At 40.9% G+C, this 20,960-nt stretch overlaps 1 protein-coding gene across 1 annotated transcript in view; it reads left to right on the forward strand.

The window, feature by feature from the left end:
* Positions 1–10,224, forward strand: part of MTMR9 (myotubularin related protein 9) — a 51,434-nt gene extending 41,210 nt beyond the window's left edge. Inside the window, exons 9-10 of the mRNA XM_058670094.1 lie at positions 5,246–5,397; positions 9,806–10,224. Coding sequence (XP_058526077.1) covers positions 5,246–5,397; positions 9,806–9,969 — 316 coding nt within the window. The 3' untranslated portion in view covers positions 9,970–10,224. The remainder of the gene's footprint in view (positions 1–5,245; positions 5,398–9,805) is intronic.
* Positions 10,225–20,960: the final 10,736 nt, after the last annotated feature.

Raw genomic sequence — 20,960 nt, forward strand, 5'->3', positions numbered from 1 at the left:
TCAAACCTCTTTAAAACATGCAGATGGGGAAAATTTACGTTTGATATTTTGGTCTTGTTTTTTGTAATGATTATAATTGTGTACTACTTATGCCAAAGGAAAAAAAAAGTGGAATTGAAGTTGACTCACAGTGGAAGTACCATAAGCATTTAACTTTTCCTAGAAATTATTTTGTGACAGCATGGTTAATTCAACTGAACATAAGTTCATTTTTTTCTGTTTTCTGAGAGCAGGTGACAGTAGCATTGTGTATCTCTAAGATAAAGAATTTTTCTAGTCATAAATTATCAGAACAGATAAGCTAATTGAAAGCAATGGTCATACCATTGTCATTTTATATGTTTATATACCCAACTACAAGACGTTTTAGGGTTCCTATGAACACAGATGACTTGAATCTTATGAATCTGGAGAGATTGGAATAGTACTGGTTCTGTAAAAACAAACAAAACAAAACAAAACAAAAAAAAACCCAACCTTACAAAATACTGAAATTTCTTGAGATAAAGTAGTGTGGTGAAAGGGGTGAACTTCTGCTTGAGATGTCTCCATCCCATATTGGAGTGCCTGGGTTTGAGAGGAGTTTGAAATGCACCTCCATCTCCCATTCTGCTTCCTGCAAATGTGTATCCTGGGAGGCAGCATATGATGGCTCCAAGTACTTTGGTTCCTGCCACCTGTGTGAGACTGTGATGGAGTTCTAGGCTCCTGGTTTTGGACTCAGCCAGGCCCAGCTGTTGCTGGCATTTGAGGGAATGAACCAGTGGTTGAAAGATCACTACTTTCATTGTTCTGACTTCCAAATATTTTTAAAAGGGTGAGTTGAATAGAGGGAAAAGAGCAAGATTTAAAAACTTTTGAGATAATCACTTACACATAAGTAAATTCAGACTTGTGCAACCATTACCACACCCAGTCACCCTTAAGACGAACCCCAAATGTCACCATCACTCTCCATTCTCCCTCTTCACACTCCCTTTTCCTAGAACAGTACTACTCTGTATCTACAGATTTGCTGATTTTGATATTTCTTATCAATGGAATTAAACAATATGTGGTCTTAGAAATTATTTTGGAAGCCAGCTTTAGAGAGAAGGGGAGAGATAGGTCTTCCATCCACTGATTCACTTCCCAGAAGACCACAATGGCCAGAGCTGAGCTGATGCTCAAAAGCCAGGAGCTGCTTCTGTGTTTCCCTTGTGGGTGCAGGGCCCAAGTATTTGAGCCATCATTCACTGCTTTCCCAGGCCGTGAACAGCAAGCTTGATTGGAAGTGGAGAAACTGGGCCACGAATTGGTGACCATATGGGATGCTGGTGCAGGTTGCTAGAGGATTAGCCTGTAAACCACCAAGCTGGCTCCAAAAGGTAGTCTTTTTTTTTTATTATTAATTATTTTGTATTATGTGACAGTTTCATAGGCTCTGGGAATCCTCCCACCCCTCCCAACGCCCCTCCCCCCTGGTGGATTCCTCCACCTTGATGCAGTATTACAGTTCAGATTCAATCAAGATTCTTTCCTTGCAAACGTATACCAAGCATAGAGTCCAGCTACTTATTGTCCAGATGGGTTGAACAGTTTCTTGGGGAGACCATCTCTGGTCCGAAGTTAGAGCTGGTAGAATATCATCCCAGTCAATTAAGAGGCCCAATATAACATCAACAGCAATTTGCAACATTATGGAATTGACATGGTTTTGAGTAACCAGTATGTTAAAAAAAAAAAAAAAGTTCTTAACCACAACCTCTGATTAGCTCATTGACATTTCAATTTTAGTTTATATACAGGACCGGTTGCTGTATACCTTAAAATGGCTATAAGGTACCATTCAGCTGTCTTGTGTCTATTTCATTTTAGTATTTAGCCATTTGTTGTGTTGAAGTATAATTTTGCTGATCTTGGCAGATTTTAGGATAATCTAGACTGGCTTGTAACTCTAACAAGACATTTGTCGACAATTAAGGTGCAGAACATTTTTTTTGGGGGGGGGTGTGCAGGAAAATCCTCAACACCATGGTGAGGAGTGACTAATCTTTGTGTCCCACCCAGCGAGGCATGAGCCAATCCACACCAGCTCTTTCCTGTCAGATTCCAAGCTCTACTTTTTGTTGTTTGTCTATTTTAGGTCAAAAGGTAGTCTTTTATAACTGCTTTTTTTTCGATTAGCATGACGTTTCCAAGGTTCATCCATGTTGTGGAATATTGTGTACTTCATTCCTTTATATTAAATATAGTGTTGTGTAATCATATCCAGTGATTAGTGAACATTTGGATTGTGGACTTGACTATCAGTAATGCCATGATAAGTGTAAGCTAAGTTTTTGAATGGACACCACTTCACTTGTGTTAGGGTTCAACCTGGAAGCGGAATTGCTGGGTTGTGTGGTAACTTGTGCATTTTGAGGATCTGTGAAGCAAAACCGCAGACGCGTCTCACCCCCCTGTTCCTGCTCACACTCATTATATATGGTTCCAGTTTCTCCACATCATCATCATGTGTTTGCTCTTGTGATCCAGTCATCCCACTAGGTTTATTAGATTGAATAGTTTTTGTTTTGTGCATGTGTTTCTGAGGATTTTACATAAGATCAATTTTCTCCATCTAGTTTTGCTTTTCCATTTTCAATTTTCATGCTTTTTCATTCCAGAGCTTAAAGTGGTGGTGAAAGCTGGTACTTTTATAAAAAGAATTGTCACTTTCTTTTCCAAAGAACTTGTCCTTTAGCTTGATTTTATTTTCTGTTCCATTTTAACTGTGCACTAATCTTTTCTCCCTCCTTCTGCTGGTGTTGCTTTAGTTTGCTCTTATTTTTCTAGTTGCTTAACATGTAAGTTTGGGTTGTCATTTTAAATCTTTTTCATGTAGATATTTAAATTTTTTTCTCTAAGCACTGCTTTTGCTGAATTTCCTGAATTTTTGTTATTTTCTATTTTACAATTTTGCAGGTATAGGGCATCCTCCCTTCCCTCCTCCCTTCCGCTTCTCCCCTCCTCCCCAATGTTCACTGTGTTTTACAGCAATGTAGTCCTTCAGCTGTAGTCTTGACTCCAGCATTCTCATCTTTGCATGGGTCATGACATTGTATGTAGAAGCAATGGTAGAAAGTCTAGTATTGTATAGTCTAGGTATATTCAGATATTTCATTGGGGCCTTTTATTCAGGAGTCGAGATGCAGTGTGTTGATCTTTAATTCCTGGTGCTCTGGTCTTCACATCTTTTGTGAGATTACAAGTGTGTACTTATATATGTTTTTTTATTTTTATTTTGGATGGAGGTTGTCTTAGAGTGAACATGATATTTGTTCTTTTAGGATTGGCTCATTTCTTTGAGCAAAATGACCTCCAGTTGGGAACAGTTGGTTGAAATTAGTAGTATTTTGTTTTTACTGGCTGAGTAGTATTCCATAGAGTAGGTGTACCAGTTTCTTTATCCCAGTGGATATCTAAGTTTCCATGTTTTTGGATTGTTGATTGTGCTGCAGTGAGTACAGGGATGCAGGTTGCATTTCATATATATATACACACACACACACACACACACATGTATATATATATATCAGTTCTTTTGGATATATTCTCAGGAGTGGGATTGCTGCTGGGTCATACAGTAGGTGAATTTTCAGTTGCCGGAGTATTCTCCATACCAACTTCATAGTGGCTGCACTGAGTTACAGACCCACCAGCAGTGGAGTAGGGTTCGTTTTTGTTCTCACATCCTTGCCAGCAGGTGTTAGTAGTTTCCTGTATGTAGGCTATTCTCACTGGGGTTAAGTGGAACTTCAGTGTGCTTTTTATTTGTATTTCCCTTATTGCTAGTGAGTTTGGGCATTTTTTCATATGTCTATTAGCCATTTGAATTTGTTCCTTTGAAAAATGCTCATTTCCTTTGTCCATTTATTGAGAGCTTGTTTGGAGGTTCTAGCAGGGGAGCGCAGCTACTTGTATACCCTTGACTGAAGACCAGTCTCCTCTAGCGGGGATGGTCGTCCTCTTCAACCGAGCGCACAGCTTCGGGAGGGACGCACATGGAGCAGTGGAGGAGGAAGGGGACACCCGTCTAGCCAGCCAGATCAGCCGAATCAACCCCGGCGATCAATGGGGTGACAGATGTCGCAGTCAGATCGCCCTCACATCCCCTTTGTCCATTTCTTAACTGGTTTGTTTTGTTACTCTTTCTCCAGTTCTTTGTATATACTGGATATTAGCCCCTATTTGTTGTATAGTGTGCAAAGATTTTCTCCCACTCTGTTGATTGTTCTTTGTTGACTGCTTGTGGAAGCTTCTTAGTTTGTAGTCTCATTTATATTGGCTTTGACTGTGCTTTTAATGACTTTTCTTTTTTTAAAAAATATTTATTTTTATTGGAAAGTCAGATATACAGAGAGGAGGAGAGACAGAGAGAAAGATCTTCCATCCGATGACTCACTCCCCAAGTGAGTGCAACGGCCAGTACTATGGCGATCCGAAGCCAGGATCCAGGAACTTCTTCCAGGTCTCCCACACAGGTGCGGAGTCCCAAGGCTTTGGGCCGTCCTCGACTGCTTTCTCAGGCCACAAGCAGGGAGCTGGATGGGAAGTGGTGCTGCCTGGTTTAGAACCGGCGCCCATATGGGATCCCGGGGCGTTTAAGGTGAGGACTTTAGCTGCTAGGCCATTGCGCCGGGCCCGGCTTTTAATGACTTTTCTAGGAAGTCTTTGCTTGTGCCTATATCTTGTGGAGTGCTTCCTATGTTTTCTTCTAATCGTTTGGTGGTTTCTGAGTGTAGATTTAGATCCTTCATCCATTGAGATTTGATCTTTGTGTATGGTGAAAGGTAAGGGTTTTTCTTCTGCAGGCTGCTATCCAATTGTCCCAACAACATTTGTTGAATAGAACATTTTTCCCTAGGTTTTCTGTTTTCTTGATTAGTTGGCTGTACATGTGTAAGCTCTCTTCTGGTGTTTCTGTTCTGGTCCATTGATCTTCCTCTGTTTCTGGTACTGGTACAGACTTTTACTACTGGCCATTAATGTGTCAAGGTCTGGAATTTGGACATTTTGATGATGCAGGAACATGGTGTATTTCTTCATTTTTTAAAAGTTTTTTCAAGGTTTTGTAATTTTCCTCATAGTTCCACGTCTTTAGGTTTCTATCTTACATTCTGTGTGTTCTATCTTACACCATATATAGTAATCATTAAGAGGGATATTTAATAGTGGTTGTTATAAACAAACTGCTTGTATGTCGATTTTCCTTTGTAATCAGGTGTAAGTTGAAGCTCCAGCAGAAAACGATGTCCCTGTGGTCCTGGGTCAACCGCCCCAGTGAGCTGAGTAAATTCACCAACCCTCTCTATGAAGCCAATGCCCTCGTCATCTGGCCTTCCGTGGCTCCACAGAGTCTTCAGCTGTGGGAAGGTAAGCCAGTTATCCATTGCAAGCTTTTCATTTGCAGTGGGGTGGTCTTGCTTTTCTCTGTCAGTGCAAGCTGCTGCTGTTAATTCCCAAGGAGTGTGAGTCAGATTCCTATATAACTGTGTTCCCAATATATCTATTTTTTTACTACTATCATTTTATGATACAATTCCATAGGCCCTGGAATTTCCCTTATCCCCGCCACAATTCCCTCCCTCCTCACCAAGTTCCCCTATAATGATTTGTATAGTTCTTCATACACAGTGATATATCCATCACTGTGGGCATGGACAATGGCAGAGTCCAGCATCCTATTGTCAAGATGTAGTAAACAGTTTCAGTGGGAGTCTATCTTTGGATATGGAAGTATTGTATCCTCACATCTGGATATGATAGTCTCCATTACACAGTTACTATACATCCCCTTAAATGAAAAGCCACAATGCAAAAACAGGAAGAAAAATAGAAAATTATAGTGCCATGAAGTTAAATAACATGCTACTAGCCCAATATTTTAAGATTTGTTTTTATTTGAAAGGCAGAATTTAGAGGGAAGGAGAACAGAGATCTTCCATCTGCTGGGTTATTCCCCAGATGCTCACAATGGCCAGGACTGAGCTGACCCAACCCGAAGCCAGGAGCTTCTTCAGGGTTTCCCACATGCGTGTGGAGGCACAAGATCTTTTTTTTTTATAAAAGATTTATTTATTTTATTACAAAGTCAGATATACAGAGAGGAGGAGAGAGAGGAAGATCTTCCGTCCGATGATTCACTCCCCAAGTGAGCACAATGGCCGATGCGCGCCGATCTGAAGCCGGGAACCTCTTCCAGGTCTCCCACACGGGTGCAGGGCCCAAAGCTTTGGGCCGTCCTCGACTGCTTTCCCAGGCCACAAGCAGGGAGCTGGATGGGAAGTGGAGCTGCCAGGATTAGAACCGGCGCCCATATGGGAACCTGGGGCGTTCAAGGCGAGGACTTTAGCCGCTAGGCCATTGCGCTGGGCCCGAGGCACAAGATCTTGAGTCATCCCCCGCTGCTTTGAGGCCAGAAACAGGGAGCTGAACACAACACGACAAACCAGCACCCGAGATGTACGGTGCTTATAGGCGGAAGATCAGCCTGTTATACCATTGTGATTTACATCAGTTGTCCAGTCAGTTTTTCAGTCCCATCTGAGAAACTAGTGATTATTTAATAGTGATGGTGTTTATGTTGGATATTTTCCCTGGATAAGAAATCATATTGCAGGGCTGGTGCTGTGGCATGATTGGTTAAACTGCTGCCTACAACACTGGTATCCCAAATGGGTGCAAATTCAAGACCTGGCTGTTCCACTTCAAGTCCAGCTCCCTGCTAAAGCTCCTGGGGAAGCAGTGTAAGATGGCCCAAGTGCTTGGGGCTCTGCACCCATGTGGGAAACCAATGGAAGCAGCTCAGGGCTTCTTGCTTTTGCTTTGAACAGACCTGGCCATTTGAGGAATGAACCAGCAGATGGAAAATCTGTTATTCCCTTTGTCTAAGTCTGCCTTTCAAATAGATGTTTAGTAATACTTTGAGCACAACAGTCATTTAGGTAAATTTTAGGTTAAACACTATTCAAGGGTTTCGGGACTGGCTGTCTCAGTAGGTCTTCAAATGGACAAATATCCTAAGTGCAGTAATGCAGATAAGCTCACTGTTAATGGATATGCCCTTGAAGAGCAAAGCTTGTTTTCCAAAATCTAAAAATGTAATAACTGTGCTCATTAAACAGATCATAATATGCTATTCAATTTTAAATCATTTAAGCAGTAAACACATCTTTATTCATGATTGTATTAAGCTGCATAAAACATGAGCATGATAGCTGTTTGGTAAATTAAACCCAGTTACCATCAGTGTCAGTTATTAGTCTCTCTTCTAATGTGTCATGCCCTCAGTGGGCTCCCTGGCGTGGATAACTTTGCCCTTTGTATAAAAGGGGCCTGGATTTTTTTGTTTCCTGGAAGTGAGATCACATCTATTCCTGTACCTTCTCTAGATGTCAGCTGTCACTTGTTCCTTTTGTTCTGTCACTGGCTGTTTCCTTCCTCTGCAGGTTATGCTTCTCATCTTACCTGCTGAGGCATTCCCACTTGTTAGAAGTGTGGGAAAATGGCCTCAGATATTCTCCACGTTCTGAGTATCAGCTTTGCTTTCAGCAAGGACTTCTGACTGCTCTGAACTTTGATTTCAGGATGGTTGTAGAGGATCAGGAGCTTCAAGAGATAACAGCTGTACTTCAGACTTCTGGGATAATTTTCTTAAATGTCACTGTAAACATTGAATAAGTGAAACGAGAGGCTAGCTGTGTGGGAGAAAAGCCAAGTTTGGTAGTTGGGAAGAACTAGTTCAGTCATTTTCAGTCCACCCAAACCTCATGGAGGATTTAGGGATTAAGTGGTAAAGGAAGCTTGAATTTAAAAGAGCCCACCCTTAAAAGGATTAATAAGGGTAGAGTAACAGAAGGGGAGACAGATCTTAATGTGGTGGTTCACCCTCACATGGCTGCAAGAGCTGGACTCTGGTGATCCAGAATCAGGAGCTTCTCAGTCTCCCATGTAGGTGTAGGGTTTCAAGGCTCAGGATCATCTTCCCCTGCTTTGCAGGCCATAAGCAGGGAGCTGGATTAGAAATGGAGCAGCCGGGACTTGAACTGATGCCCCAATGCCAGCACCACAAGGCAGTGACTTAGCTTACTATGCCATAGTACTGGCCTCATTTTCTTATGTGGATGGATTCTTAGCACGCCATTAAGAACAGAGTTTGAGTGTGTGTTTAGTGCCTCCTTGCTTTCTAGTTGGGAGAAATCTTGTATTAGGTAAACTCTTACGATAGCATGTGTTTCATAAGCATGTTAAAGATTGTTCCCTGGCCTTAACATGTATCTGCTGTTAATATTTCCATTATAGCTAACTTAATTTGTACAATGAAGGCTTGTAGAATAGAAAAATCACATCAGTTCACCTTTAAGCTATGGTTCTATTTCTTCTAGTAGCACTGATTATATTATATGGAAGGACTTGCTGGGCCTATGACAGTTTATAGCATTAAAAATATTTGATAAACTTTTAAAGGTTTACTTATCTGAAAGTGAGAGAACGAATGCTCCTCCATCTGCTAATTCACTTCCTTGATGGTTGCAATGGCCAACACTGAGCCAGGAGCTTCCTGCAGGTTTCCCACATGGGTAGCAGGAACTCAAGCACATGGCTCATCTTCTGCTTTTCCCAGGCCACTGGCAGGGAGCTGGATTGGAATTACAGCATCCAGGATTCAAACCATTGCCCATATAAATGGCAGTGTTGGCAGGTAGAGACTTAACCTACTATACCACAATGCTGGCCCCTATAAAATAGTACTCTTATTGAATCATAAAGCCATTATAGAATTGCCAATTACTAACATGCTGTAGCCTAGAAAGTTTTTATGTTCTTAAATATCTTTAAGGCATTATTTTAGGATGATACAGTTAATAGTCACAGTCCAGGTAGAAGAAAATTTGAGGATGCTTCCCAAAATTCTTGGGGAAAATGGAATTAAGATAACTTTCAGACAGGCATTTGATTTTGTCAGTAAGCCACAAATTAACATGTAAGATTGGCAAGTGGCAGGTGATGGGTTAAGTGATTAGGTCCCTGCCATCTACATGGGTTACCTTGATTGAGTTTCCAGGTCTTGGCTCCAGACTGATATTGCAGTCTATTGCAGACATTTGGAGGAGTGAATCAGCAGATGGGGGTAGAGGGCACTTTTCTAATTAAAGTTCTTGGTACCCAAGTATTTTGAAATTCATGTATCTTTCTGTATGATCTCCATGAAATTTGACTTGAGTGCCAAAAAACTTTTGAATTCAATTCTGAACAAATAAATTACTGAAAGAATTGCTGTCTCTGCAATTGGGTAAAACTTGAGGATGAGGACACTTATAGAGGACTGATTGCACAAGGAAATTTTAAAAAGGTAACAACCTGTGCAACCTATTTTTCTTGTCATTCTGTAGCTACACTACTCGTATATGAACTGTTTACATGGCATTTCCACTGTATCAAATTTGAGCATCCTCACCTTGGGGATCGACGTGGCTTTTTGGAACCAATTCTACTGAGGCATGGCCGTATTTATTTATTCTATAATAAAAAAAAAGCGGGGGGGAGGAAGGGATTACCTACAGTATTGAAAGACAGCTTCTTCAACTAACAGGGCACATGTGCTGAAGATCAGGCTTTTATATATAAAATAGTATCTTGATTCTTATATACTTGGAGTATAATAAAATTTGAAGTAATGAAACAAATGGGAGAATACAAATATAAGAAATTAGATATTATATCCACAAATACGTTAGTGACTGTCTTTCTCCCTTCTGTTTTCCATTTCTGGATTCAATAGGTATTTTCCTACGCTGGAATAGATCCTCTAAGTACTTGGATGAAGCATATGAAGAAATGGTTAACATTATTGAATATAACAAAGAGCTACAAGCAAAAGTCAATCTCCTCAGGAGGCAGTTGGCAGAACTGGAAACAGAAGACGGGCTGCAGGAGAGTCCCTGAGAGGTTGGACACTGTGCCTTGAGGAGCTTCCTGGACCTGCGGCCTGCCTCTCCTTCTGTCCTTGTTTATTCTGAACGCAGCAGCCTTGACCCTGAGGCTTTATATGGGGAACTGCTCTAAGCTCACGGATTTCTCATTGTAAGAATGAAGCTTAATATTACTCATAATTTTTGTGGCCCGTTAGGCCTCTTTACTTTGGGAGCAGGTAGGAGGTGCTAGTCATTTTATGTGAAATAGGTGACCAATTTAAGGCCATTTGTGTTATACGCCCTTTCACCTGAAGCTTTCTATGTCCACTTTCCAAATAGTGCTCCAGTCCAGTCTAGGAAGCAGTGAATCACTTTAGGGACTTAAAGTGGCTCAGACTTTTAAGGACTTTTAGCGTGGAAGTATTCTTCAAAATTGAAATGGTTGCTAAACCCAGAATTGTGTTTAACAGATCATTTCCAATATCTTTGCTATATAACCTTTCTCTTTAAAATAATTCGACTTATTCTGGTTTGTCAGGAATAAATCTGAATACTTGTTATTTCTACAAAGGCAACAGGTATCATCCTCTGATATTTATGTTGAGTTAGACACTAAAATCTCGTGCAATATAGAATTAACATGGATTTGTTACTGATAGGACTGTTACTGTTGAATTGGTTTTTCAAAGTTTTTGAGCATACAAAATGTTTATCAAATGCTGGGTGTGAAATGAAGTCATTTAGCATCAGGTTGTTTGTCGTATTTTAGCAATTATGATGTCCTTAAACCAGAGGCACACTGCCCTTGTTTGAAGTTCTTATTGCACTGGTTTATATATGTATGTCTAAGTACTTAATGGTTTACTAAGCTTAAAATTTTAATGTTGGCTTGAGCTATCTGCAAGTTGATCTTGACTCTGCTGATTTGTCTTATGTATTTAAGCAAATACCTTAACACAAACAGTGGAGGACATTTTTAAATGTGGTGCAGCCCTGTGCTTCAGTCTTCAGAACCAGACTTGCAGTTTCTGTGTTACAGAAGCCATGGGGGCTCCCTTCGTGCTCTGGTTGTTTACACCTGCAACTCTGTTTCTGGCTCGTGCTTTCCATGTTTTTGTGTTGTGACAGTACTCATAATACCATTTTTACCATGTCTGTATACATTTCTGGGTGGAATACATTACACTGAGCCCTGTTTTATAGCTGTGTATTGAACTAAGAATTAATTCAACTCTAGTAAAATCTATGGCCATATTTCCTACTTGCAGTTGACTAAGCTTCCTCCATGTAGCAGGGCTCAACCACAGTCGGAGGTCCTGGTCCTCTTCACTAAGTTCAGCTTCATAATTTTGTGGGTGTAGTTAAGAATCTGGGGGCATTAAAGTGCAATAAGAAGGTTAAGGGAAAGAACGTAAGAGGTGTTTCATTCGGAGAGTTGGTGTTATGTGAAATATCTTCATTATCTAAAAAGGAAAAATAACCTCATTTGTTTGTGGTTTGTTGAAATTGCTCTTTGTTCATGAGGCTGACCTTTGTGTTATGCTTTTATTCCCCCCCCCAGAACAAAAAGGTAGTCTTTTTCTTCATTCATACATGTATATAGACTGTATTGTTAAATGATTTCTTTAAAAGTGACTTCAGTGTTTATATTGATTGGCCATTGGGCTTCCATGGGTAGAAATTTTAATTTGGCTAGGTTTGGACATGGAGAGATTATATGCTATTTATGCCTGTTTCTTGATAAACATTGGATATCGTGAGCCTGAGTACAATTATATTCCATTTTCATTCTTATTGACATAGCAACCTTTACTGTTTGACAAGTTTGCAATTTAATATTTTATAATTAGGGGTTATGCAAACTTCATCTACTTATAAACTTTAAAAGCAAACTTTTAGTAACATTGTGCTTTCACAAGTGTTGATTAATAATGCAAATATTAGCGTTTTCCCAAATGTGATAACTTTGTCAAACAATTTCATTTAGTACTAAGTTACCCTCCATTAGGTTACAGCAAAATAGACATTCTCAAATATAGCTGTGAACAGTCAGTCTGTAAAGTTAGTTTGGTTTTGGAAGTTTGGCAGAATTAACACAAGTTGTGCTACTGGAACCAGTTGCCCTTGAAAGAAACTCGAATATATATTTTAATCATCTTTCTGTGCATTTGTAGTGAATGCTGGTTTACAGTTGGGAGAATGTTTCATAAGTTATTTCTTACCAAGAGCATTTTAAAGTTAAAAAGAATTATTTGTTCTTTATCAGCAGTGCAAAGACCCTTATACTTAATTTATTGAAAAATCAGAAAAGTAGTTGGTTACTAAATCTTAAGAGTAAGACTTTTCAGCAATTTGGTCGAATTTTTGCTAAACAGGATGAAATAGTAAAATTCAGTAGGTTGTAAATATAGTCTAAGCAAAATTAAAGTGACTTAGGAAAACTTAAAATATTAATGTAAAATAAAGCTCTGAATTTTGTAAACTTGTCCGATTTAGGTGAGATCACATTTATTGTAAAAGAGAATTTAGTAGGATTTAATCTAATTCAATTAGTAGTTTATCATGAAAAGGATTTGACCACTGCTTTTAGTAGTAGCATTTTGAGGACTGTTTCAGGAGAAGCTGAATTGTAGGAGGTCACAAGTTTACTTCCAATCAGACCTTCAGAGGCACAGGTTTTGCTCTTTGCCCACTTTCAGATTTAGCAAAACCTTCACAGAGCTGTTACAGGCACTGTTTGTCTCGGAAATGCCTTTCTGATAAACAGTGGATAATATTTAGGGTTTCCCTGTTCTATAAGTTGAGCTTATGAAGTTTCAGTACATTTGGTACGGGTTGATGCTATCCCTCCTGGCAACATTGAATAGTTGCTTTTTGTTCTGTAACATGGGCCACATAATTTTTTTCCCTTCCAGAGCTAGTGTTATTTGCCCAGTAGTATCTTTGTTACTCACCATATTAATGGTAGACTGATTTTACCATCTATGTGTGGATGGTCTAAAACGCTAGATTTCTTCTAACATCAGGTAGCAATCAGTTAGAAGAAATTGTTATTTTCTTCACTAGAACTACTTCTGTCTTCACTTACTCTTTCCATCTACTGTGCAGACTCTTCTTTAAAACTCAGTAGTCTCAGAAGAAATGCTCTGAAGTTCTACGACTTAGTTTTTAAAATATTGTACTTATAGTCTAGGTCCCCTTTGAAGAAACAGTGCCCTGTCACTTGAGTGACAGACACTGAGCAGTAGTTTCTACTGTTTTGTGGCACATAACATGGGGGCACTACAGACATTACATTATCCTGGGGCAAGCTTACTGACTCTTTAAAGCCATTGTGTTGAACCCTCAGCAAGTCTAAGGAGTGACTGTTAGTGACATTGACTTGTGCAACACTGCCTGTGTCTGTTGGACCAAAACATTGGCTTCACTTTAAAAATGCATTGTCTTTGGAGAGGCGAATTATTCCACACAATTACCCCCCCCACACACCATTGTTTGGAATCCTTATTGAACTATTACCATCTACACTAACAATATTGTACTTGTACAACATAGTTTATAAGAAAATATGTATTTCTTCAATAGCCGGGTATCTGAATTGTACTCTTGATATATTTGAATGGGACTCGATTTAAGTGCACTATTATTCCTGTCTTACTAAAATTGCACTGTATGGCAAGTGTGTCAGTGTATGCTTTGCTAAACCCCAGAGTGCTGTAAGGTACAGGTTTACATTGTGAACCTGTCTATATTGTCTTAGGAAAAATGTCTGAGCTTTTCTAAGTATGTGGAACATTTTAAAATTCGTAATGTTCACTAGGTGGTAAGATCACTTCTGTAACTGGAACCATCACCTTGAGTTGGCCAATTTGTCCAGCTTGCTTTACCACATCAAGAAGCAATCTTACCAAACACCATGTTGTTATCTTATGTGTACTGTTTGTGTTTGCCCTCTGTCTCAGAGGACAGATGCTATAGACCATGGTAATAAAATTTGAATTTATTCAAATAACATCTCTAGACTTTTTTCTCAGATTTATGAAGGCTTAATGCTCTAATTAAAACTGCTTTATATGTTTTTTTTATATTCTGAAAAACTTGACCTGCAGAGAAGTTGGAATAGTATAATGATCTGCCACATGCTGTCCAGTTAAGTGAATAACATTTCCCATACTTGCTTAATTTCTTACTACCTGCTATTTTGCTGAAATATTTACAAGCAAACTGCAAATATCATGGTCCTTGTTTCTAAACCTCAGGTGTCTTCTAAATCAATAGTATATGCAGTACATAGTATTGGTTCTTGGAATGTGTCAAGTAAATTAATGAGGGGAAAGCTTTGTTAGATTACCAATTACATGTAGAAAGAATGATGGTTTTTTTAAAGTTATAAGAAAGATTAATAGAAAGATCCTCCATCCACTGATTTGCTGCAAGCAGCCACAATGGCTGCAGTTGAACCGATCTGAAGCCAGGAGCTTCTCCCACATGGGTGCAGGGTCCCAAGGCCTTGGGTGTCATCCTCTACTGCTTTCCCAGGTCACAAGCAGGGAGCTGGAAGGGAAGTGGAGCAGCCAGGATACAAACCAGTGCCTGTATGGGATCCCGGTGCATACAAGGTGAGGCTTTTAGCTAGCAGGATACTACAGTGAGCCCTGGGAATTTTATTTAGACCATGTTATCAGTTAATACTGAAACTAGCCAGTAAAGGTTTGTGAGGAACATACTGTCTTTTTACGAGCTACTTACTGGTTATAAGTGGAAACATTATTGCCTTTGTAGTGAAGGAATCTGATGTCACTTCATCCAAAAAGTTAATATCACTAATAATGGAACCCATTGATACCATTGCAATGCCTTATGATCTAGTCCACTGAGAACACAGCTAGCACAGGAGCCCAAAAAAATTATCCCAACCAAAAGCTTAAAGGGCATTGCTTAAAGCCTGAAAATAAGTGAAGAGAACAGAAGGAAAGTAATTGATGTACAGAACAAAAAGAATCCCTGAAAAATACAGTAAAGGCACAAAATAAGTCTATAGTCCCAAGTTTCTAGAATAAGATGTTGGAGTAAAACTGGATCCAGATTGGCCAACTCCAAAACATAACCTAGTCAAGTCATTAGATTTAAATAACATTTTCCAAACCCAAGCTAAGAGCACAAATTGCCACTGGAGTTCTCAACTGCATGCAAATAAAGCATGAACAGTATTTAAGATGTAAGAAAAGGAAGGATGAGGCAAGCATTTTATATACAGCCAACTTTACCTGAGCTTCAAAACTCAAGCCTTTTGAAAACAAGAACTTGGGGAATTCTGCAGGGAAAGGATGTTTTATCCAGTTAAGCAATGAGTAAGACCACAACAAAAGGACTGATGGTAAGTTCTAAATATATTGTAATAGTAGATCCAAGACTAGCAAATAGAGACAAAGAAAGATGTCATGCAGGTCTACATGTTTTGGCAAAGTAGAAACTGCAGTTTTTAAAATGAAACAGATGGTTCCAGCCTAGCACTTTGGCTACCAGTTGGGATGCCAACCTGGGTTTGAGTTCTGAATCCATGCTGGATTCCAGCTTGCTGCTAATGCAGGCCATAGGAAGCAGCAAGTGATGGCTTGAGTAGGTCAAGTTCCTGCTACCCACATGGGCGACCTAGGTTGAGTTCTGGCTTTGTCTGGCTCAGTCCTATCTAATGCAGGAATTTAGGAAGTGAGCCAGTGGATGGGAGCTCTCATTTCCTCACAAATAAGATCTCAACAGGAAATAAACACTCAGTATATTTTAAAAGGGGGGGGGAGTTAATTTGTCATAGGAGTTAATCTTCAACTTGCTCTTAAGAGAAACGGAGTCTAAACATAAGCAATATTGTAAGCTACTAGCAAGAGCATGAATCAGTCTTTGGAGTCTCTAATTTCCTTTGGTATAGGCAATATACAGAAATGCACTAAACATGAATGGTAAACAATGACAGTTGAAGTCAAATATTAGTCCTATCAGTAATTAGTGATGGGCTTAATTCATTAAAGATCTTCAAAGTTGGCTTCTAAAGCAAATTCCAACTGTGCTGTAAAGAGAATTGGCCTAGATTAAAAAAGGATGGGAGGTCAGCATTGTGGTGGGTAAAGCCAGTGCCCTGCACTGCTGGCATCTAATGTAGGCTCTGGTCTGTGCTCTGACTGCTCTGATCTATTTCTGGATCCACTTCCCTACCTTATATACCTGGGAAAGTAATGGAGGATGGCCTACTGCCGAGGACCACCTGCATGAAGGGACATTCAAGCCCTTGATGTGATGGAAAACCAGTAGATGCAACCGTTTGGAAAAGTTTCAAGAATGCAGTGTTTGGAGGTGAGGTTTTTGCCAATAAGTGAAGCAAAGCTATTAAGTGTATTCCAACAAAAAGTTTTCTGTGTCAAAGCTGGATGTAGTGCCTGGGATATGCTTGAGGAAACTATGTAAAACAATTTGTTTACATTCAAACCACTGATAGGCTTGTTTTTGTCACCAAGGCTTTACTCAGTAAAAGCTGTAGGTTCTTCAAGGTTAGGACTGTTACTGCTTTGAATGGCTCCCTGATCCCCCACTGTACTTTGAGCTTTGCATTCATTCCCCTTTAGTCCCTCTTCTGGAAGCACCTGCTGTGCAGGACACACAAGCCAGTGTGCTTGGACCCCTGAATCTATATGGAAGACCTAGAAGAAGCTCCTGCATTAATCCAACTCACCCCAGGGTCGTTGCAGCCATTTAGAGAGTGAGCCAGTAGATGGAGGTCTTCCATCTCCCTCTCTTGTGTTAACTCTGCACTTTAAATTAAAACAGCTTAAAAAGGTTGATGTACCAGAGTTCAGTATACTATGAAACTGCAGTAATCAAAACTGTAGTCCTCCCATAAATAAATAATGAATGGGGAAAGAGTTCACTGTGATAAATATGTAAATATCAAATGATCTTTGACAAGGATACTACAACAACATAATGGGAAAAGGATGGACCCTTCAAATAGTATTGGAAAAACTGGAAATCCAGAGGGAAAGAATGAAGCTGGGACCCTTTCTTTAAGTCTTTAAAGATCGAAATGAAAACTCTAAAGCTGTAAATTTCCTAAAATAAGGAAAAACCTTCAAGACATTGGATTTGACCATTTGGGGGGGGGGGAAATGTGACACGAGAAACAAAAAACCAAGAGCACCACATCAAAAATTTTAAGTTTCTTTATATCAAAACAAACAGAACCACAAATTATGGAATGTTAGAAAATTGCAAATCATATTAACATCTAAAATTTAAGACAACTCAATGGACTCAAAGATGATGTACATACAGCTAACAACGGAAGATGACACTAATTATTGAGACGCAAATCAAAATCAGGGAGAGATCACACTTACGGATGACTTATCAAAATGTTAGAATGTGAAGAAATCAAAACTTTGCTCACTGAGTAGGAATAAAATGGTACAACTGCTATGGAAGACAGTATGGGAACCCATTGATGAGTTTCTTGTACACTGATGTTTGGTATAACAATGCTCGTAAATGGGCATGCAGTCAAATGCCCATAATAGGTAAATGGATATAGAAAATGTGCTCTACATAGGTGATAATACTATTCCGCCTCAAAAAGGGAGAAAGTCCTATCACATACTACAAGGATGACTCATGCCAGTCAACAAAACTAGAAACATTGAATGATTCCACTTAATGAGACTTCCAAAGTAGTTAGACTTGCAGAATCAAAAGATGGTGAATGATGCCTGTCAGCTACGGCAGAGGAGGAGGAGGGTTCTTTATGGTGTAGAATTAGATTTGCAAGCTGAAAAGTCCTGGAGCTCTTTTATACAATGTAAATGTTTGACACTACTGAACTGTACACGGGTCCAGCATTATGGTGTGGCACGCTAAGCTTCCTCCTAGGATACCAGAATCTCACCTAGTTGCTGTTTCAAGTTTTGGCTTCTCCACTTCTGAACTTGCTCCCCATTTATGGTCTATTACCAAAGAAATCAGGAAAATGACCCAAGTAATTTGGCCTCTGCATCCACGTGGGAGACCAGAAGCACCTGGTGTCAGCCTGAACCAACCTTGGCTGCTGCAGCCCTGTGGAGAATGAACCAGCTGATGGAATCAGTCAAGTCTTTACATTTGTCTTTCTGTGCCCCTCTGCATCTGCTTTGTCTCCTCAGTCACTTCCTGTCTCCTGCCTGTGTCATTGTCTTTGTCTCACTTGCTCTGTCTTCCATCTCTCCCTCACTCCTGTTTCTTGCTCCCTCTGTCTTCCCATCACTGTTTCTCTTTCTCGCTCCCTCGCTCTGTCCCTGTGTCTCTTGCTCTCGCTGTCTTGCTGTCTCCCGTGTGTCCATCTCTGGATCCCTCTGTCTCTCGCTTTCTCCCTCACTCCTGCTCTCACTCTTTGGCACATTCTGTTTTATCTCTGTCTCTCACCCCTTGCTGTTTCTGTCTCTTGTCTCTGCACATTCCTGTGCCTCTCTCCAAGTCTCATCTCTGCCTCTGTCTGCATGTCTCTGTCTTTCCCTCTCCCCTCCGTCTTTGTTGCTCTTTTTGTCTCACTTCTATCTCTCACTCACTCTGTCTCCTCTGGATGTGCTGGTCTCAGGCTCACTCAGGCTGTCGGTCACTGCAGTGATCTATCTCGCTGTTTCTCTCTGGGTTTCTCATTCCTTCTGTGCGTATTCATCGCTCTGTGTGTCTGTCTTTCCTTCCCTGTCTCCCTTACTGTCTCTTGCTCCCTTTCCTCTTTTCTCTCTCCTTCTGTATTTGTCACTATCTTCTGTCACTCTGTCTCCCTGTCTTCTGTGTCTGTCCCTCTGACCATCTCTTGCTCGCCATCTCCCTCCCGCTGACGCTGTTTCTCTGTCCCCATCTGTCCGCCTGACAGCCTGACGTCTCCGTCTTCTCTCCCTCTCCTCTTATCTCCATCTCTGCATCTCTTTGTGTCTCTGTGTGTCTCCCTCTCTGACTGCCGCTCTGGCTCTCACTCCTCACTGTTTCTGTCTTGCTGTTTCTGTCTCCTGTTCACTCTGTCCCTCAGTCTCTCTCTCCCTGACTGTCCTGCTCTCACTGTGTCTCCCTTTTTCTGTGTATTCGTGTTTCTGGCTCTTGTCCCTCTATGCGTTTGTGTGTCTGTCTCTTGAACTCTGTCTTCTCGTGGTCTATTTCTGCTTCTATCTTGTGTCTGTCTCCCTTTGTCACCCTGTTGATCTTAGTCTCTTGCTCTCAGTCTGTCACTGTCTATCTTGCTCCCCCTCCGGCTCTGCCATGTCTCCCTCTTGTGTGTCTCACTGTGTCTTCTGTCTCTGGGTCTCCCAGTCTCTGGTCTGCCTCTCATGTCCGTGCCCTATCTCTGCATGCCTCTCCCTGTTGTAGTGGTCTCTGTCTTGGTTTCTCTCTCAGTCACTGTGTCTCTCTGGCCACTAGGTCAAACACCTGTCCCAGATCATTAGTACTTTGGATTTTTAAATATAATGCTGGTAAGTAACTACAAAAGAAAATGTAGGAATCAAAAGATTACTACAAAAAGCCAATACAGGGCAAGTGTTTGGCCTACTGGTTACGACACTAGTTGAATGCCAGAAATCTCAGTATCCGAGTTAAGTTCCTAGAGTCTAGGTTCCTGCTAATGCAGACCCTTGGAGGCAGAGGTGGTGGCTTACGTAGTGGGGGCCCTGCCTCCCACATAGCAGACCTGCCTTGAGATCCTGGCTTCAGCCTCACCCCTACCCAAGCTGTTGTCGGGATTTGGTAAATGAACCAGTGGACAGGAGTGTGTGCATACTTAACAACAGAATTCTTAGGGGCCAGTGTGGTAACATAGCAGGCTGATCCTCTACCTTTAGCTCTGGCATCCAATGTAGGTGCTGGTTTGTGTCCCGCCCATTCCATTTCCAATCCACCTCCCTGCTGATGCCCTGGAAAGCAGTGGAGGGTGGCCCAAGTCCTTGGGCCCAGCACCCATGTAGAAGACCTGGAAGAAGCTCCTAGTTTTGGAATCAGCTCAGCTCTAGCCATTTCGACTGTTGCAGAGTGAATCAGCAAATGGAAGATCTTTCTGTTTATCTTCCATGTTAATCTGCCTTTCAAATTAAAAAAAAAAAAATTTAAAGAATTCTTTAAGCCAGCTCCATATGCAAGACAACAGAAACGGAATAAGGAATTTCAAAGAAAAATGGCAAAAGTCCTTATCAGTAGTTTCTTTACAATGTAACTGAATCAGAGCTGGAGCTGTGGGATAGTAGATGAAGCCTCTACTTGTGGTGCTAGCATCCTTTGTGGGAGCTGGTTTGAGTCCCAGCTGTTCAACTCCTGATCCAGCTCCCTGCTGATGCTCCTGTAAATGCAGAAGATGGCCTAGTACTTTTGCTCCTGCACCAACTGAGGGAAGCTCCTGGCTTCAGCTCAGCTCTGATGATTGTGACCATTTAGAGAATGTGATAGAGGAGGAAGATCTCTCTCTTTCTTGTTCTGCCTCAATAGATTAATTCGGTTACACTTTCAAGTTTCCAAACAAAAGGCAGGGAACAGAAAAATGGGGTGTGGCATAGGAATAGCGTAAGTGCATAAGGCTGGCTTTATCAATAGAAAATTCATGTAAGTTTCTGAGATCCAAGATGGTTGGAGAGCGAGAAGCTACCCTGACCTCAGCCACAGAAAAATACCAGAAAAACAGTCAGACTCCTGGTCCTAGGGTCCCAGGAGACTGAGAAACTGTCAATGGAGGACAGACAGGGCAATTTCTGGGACAGCAGGGAAAGAAAGACACCATCTGAGCAGGCCATGCTGCCAGCACCTCTGTTTCTGTGTAGACCAGGCCAAGAGTCAGGCAGTTTAGAATGGACACGCTGTGTGATTCAGTCATAGGGGTTCTGGGCATGAGCCCTGGAGCTGCACTCATTCACTCTGCATGTTCCCAGAGAATCCCTCCCCCTGCCTCCCTGCCCAGCTTCTTGGAGTTGGAACCAGCAGCAACTCAAAGAAATGGACTCAACCCAAGGCAGTTCCCCCTGT

The sequence above is a fragment of the Ochotona princeps genome, chromosome 11 (assembly GCF_030435755.1).
Source record: "Ochotona princeps isolate mOchPri1 chromosome 11, mOchPri1.hap1, whole genome shotgun sequence".
Lineage (NCBI taxonomy): Eukaryota > Metazoa > Chordata > Mammalia > Lagomorpha > Ochotonidae > Ochotona > Ochotona princeps.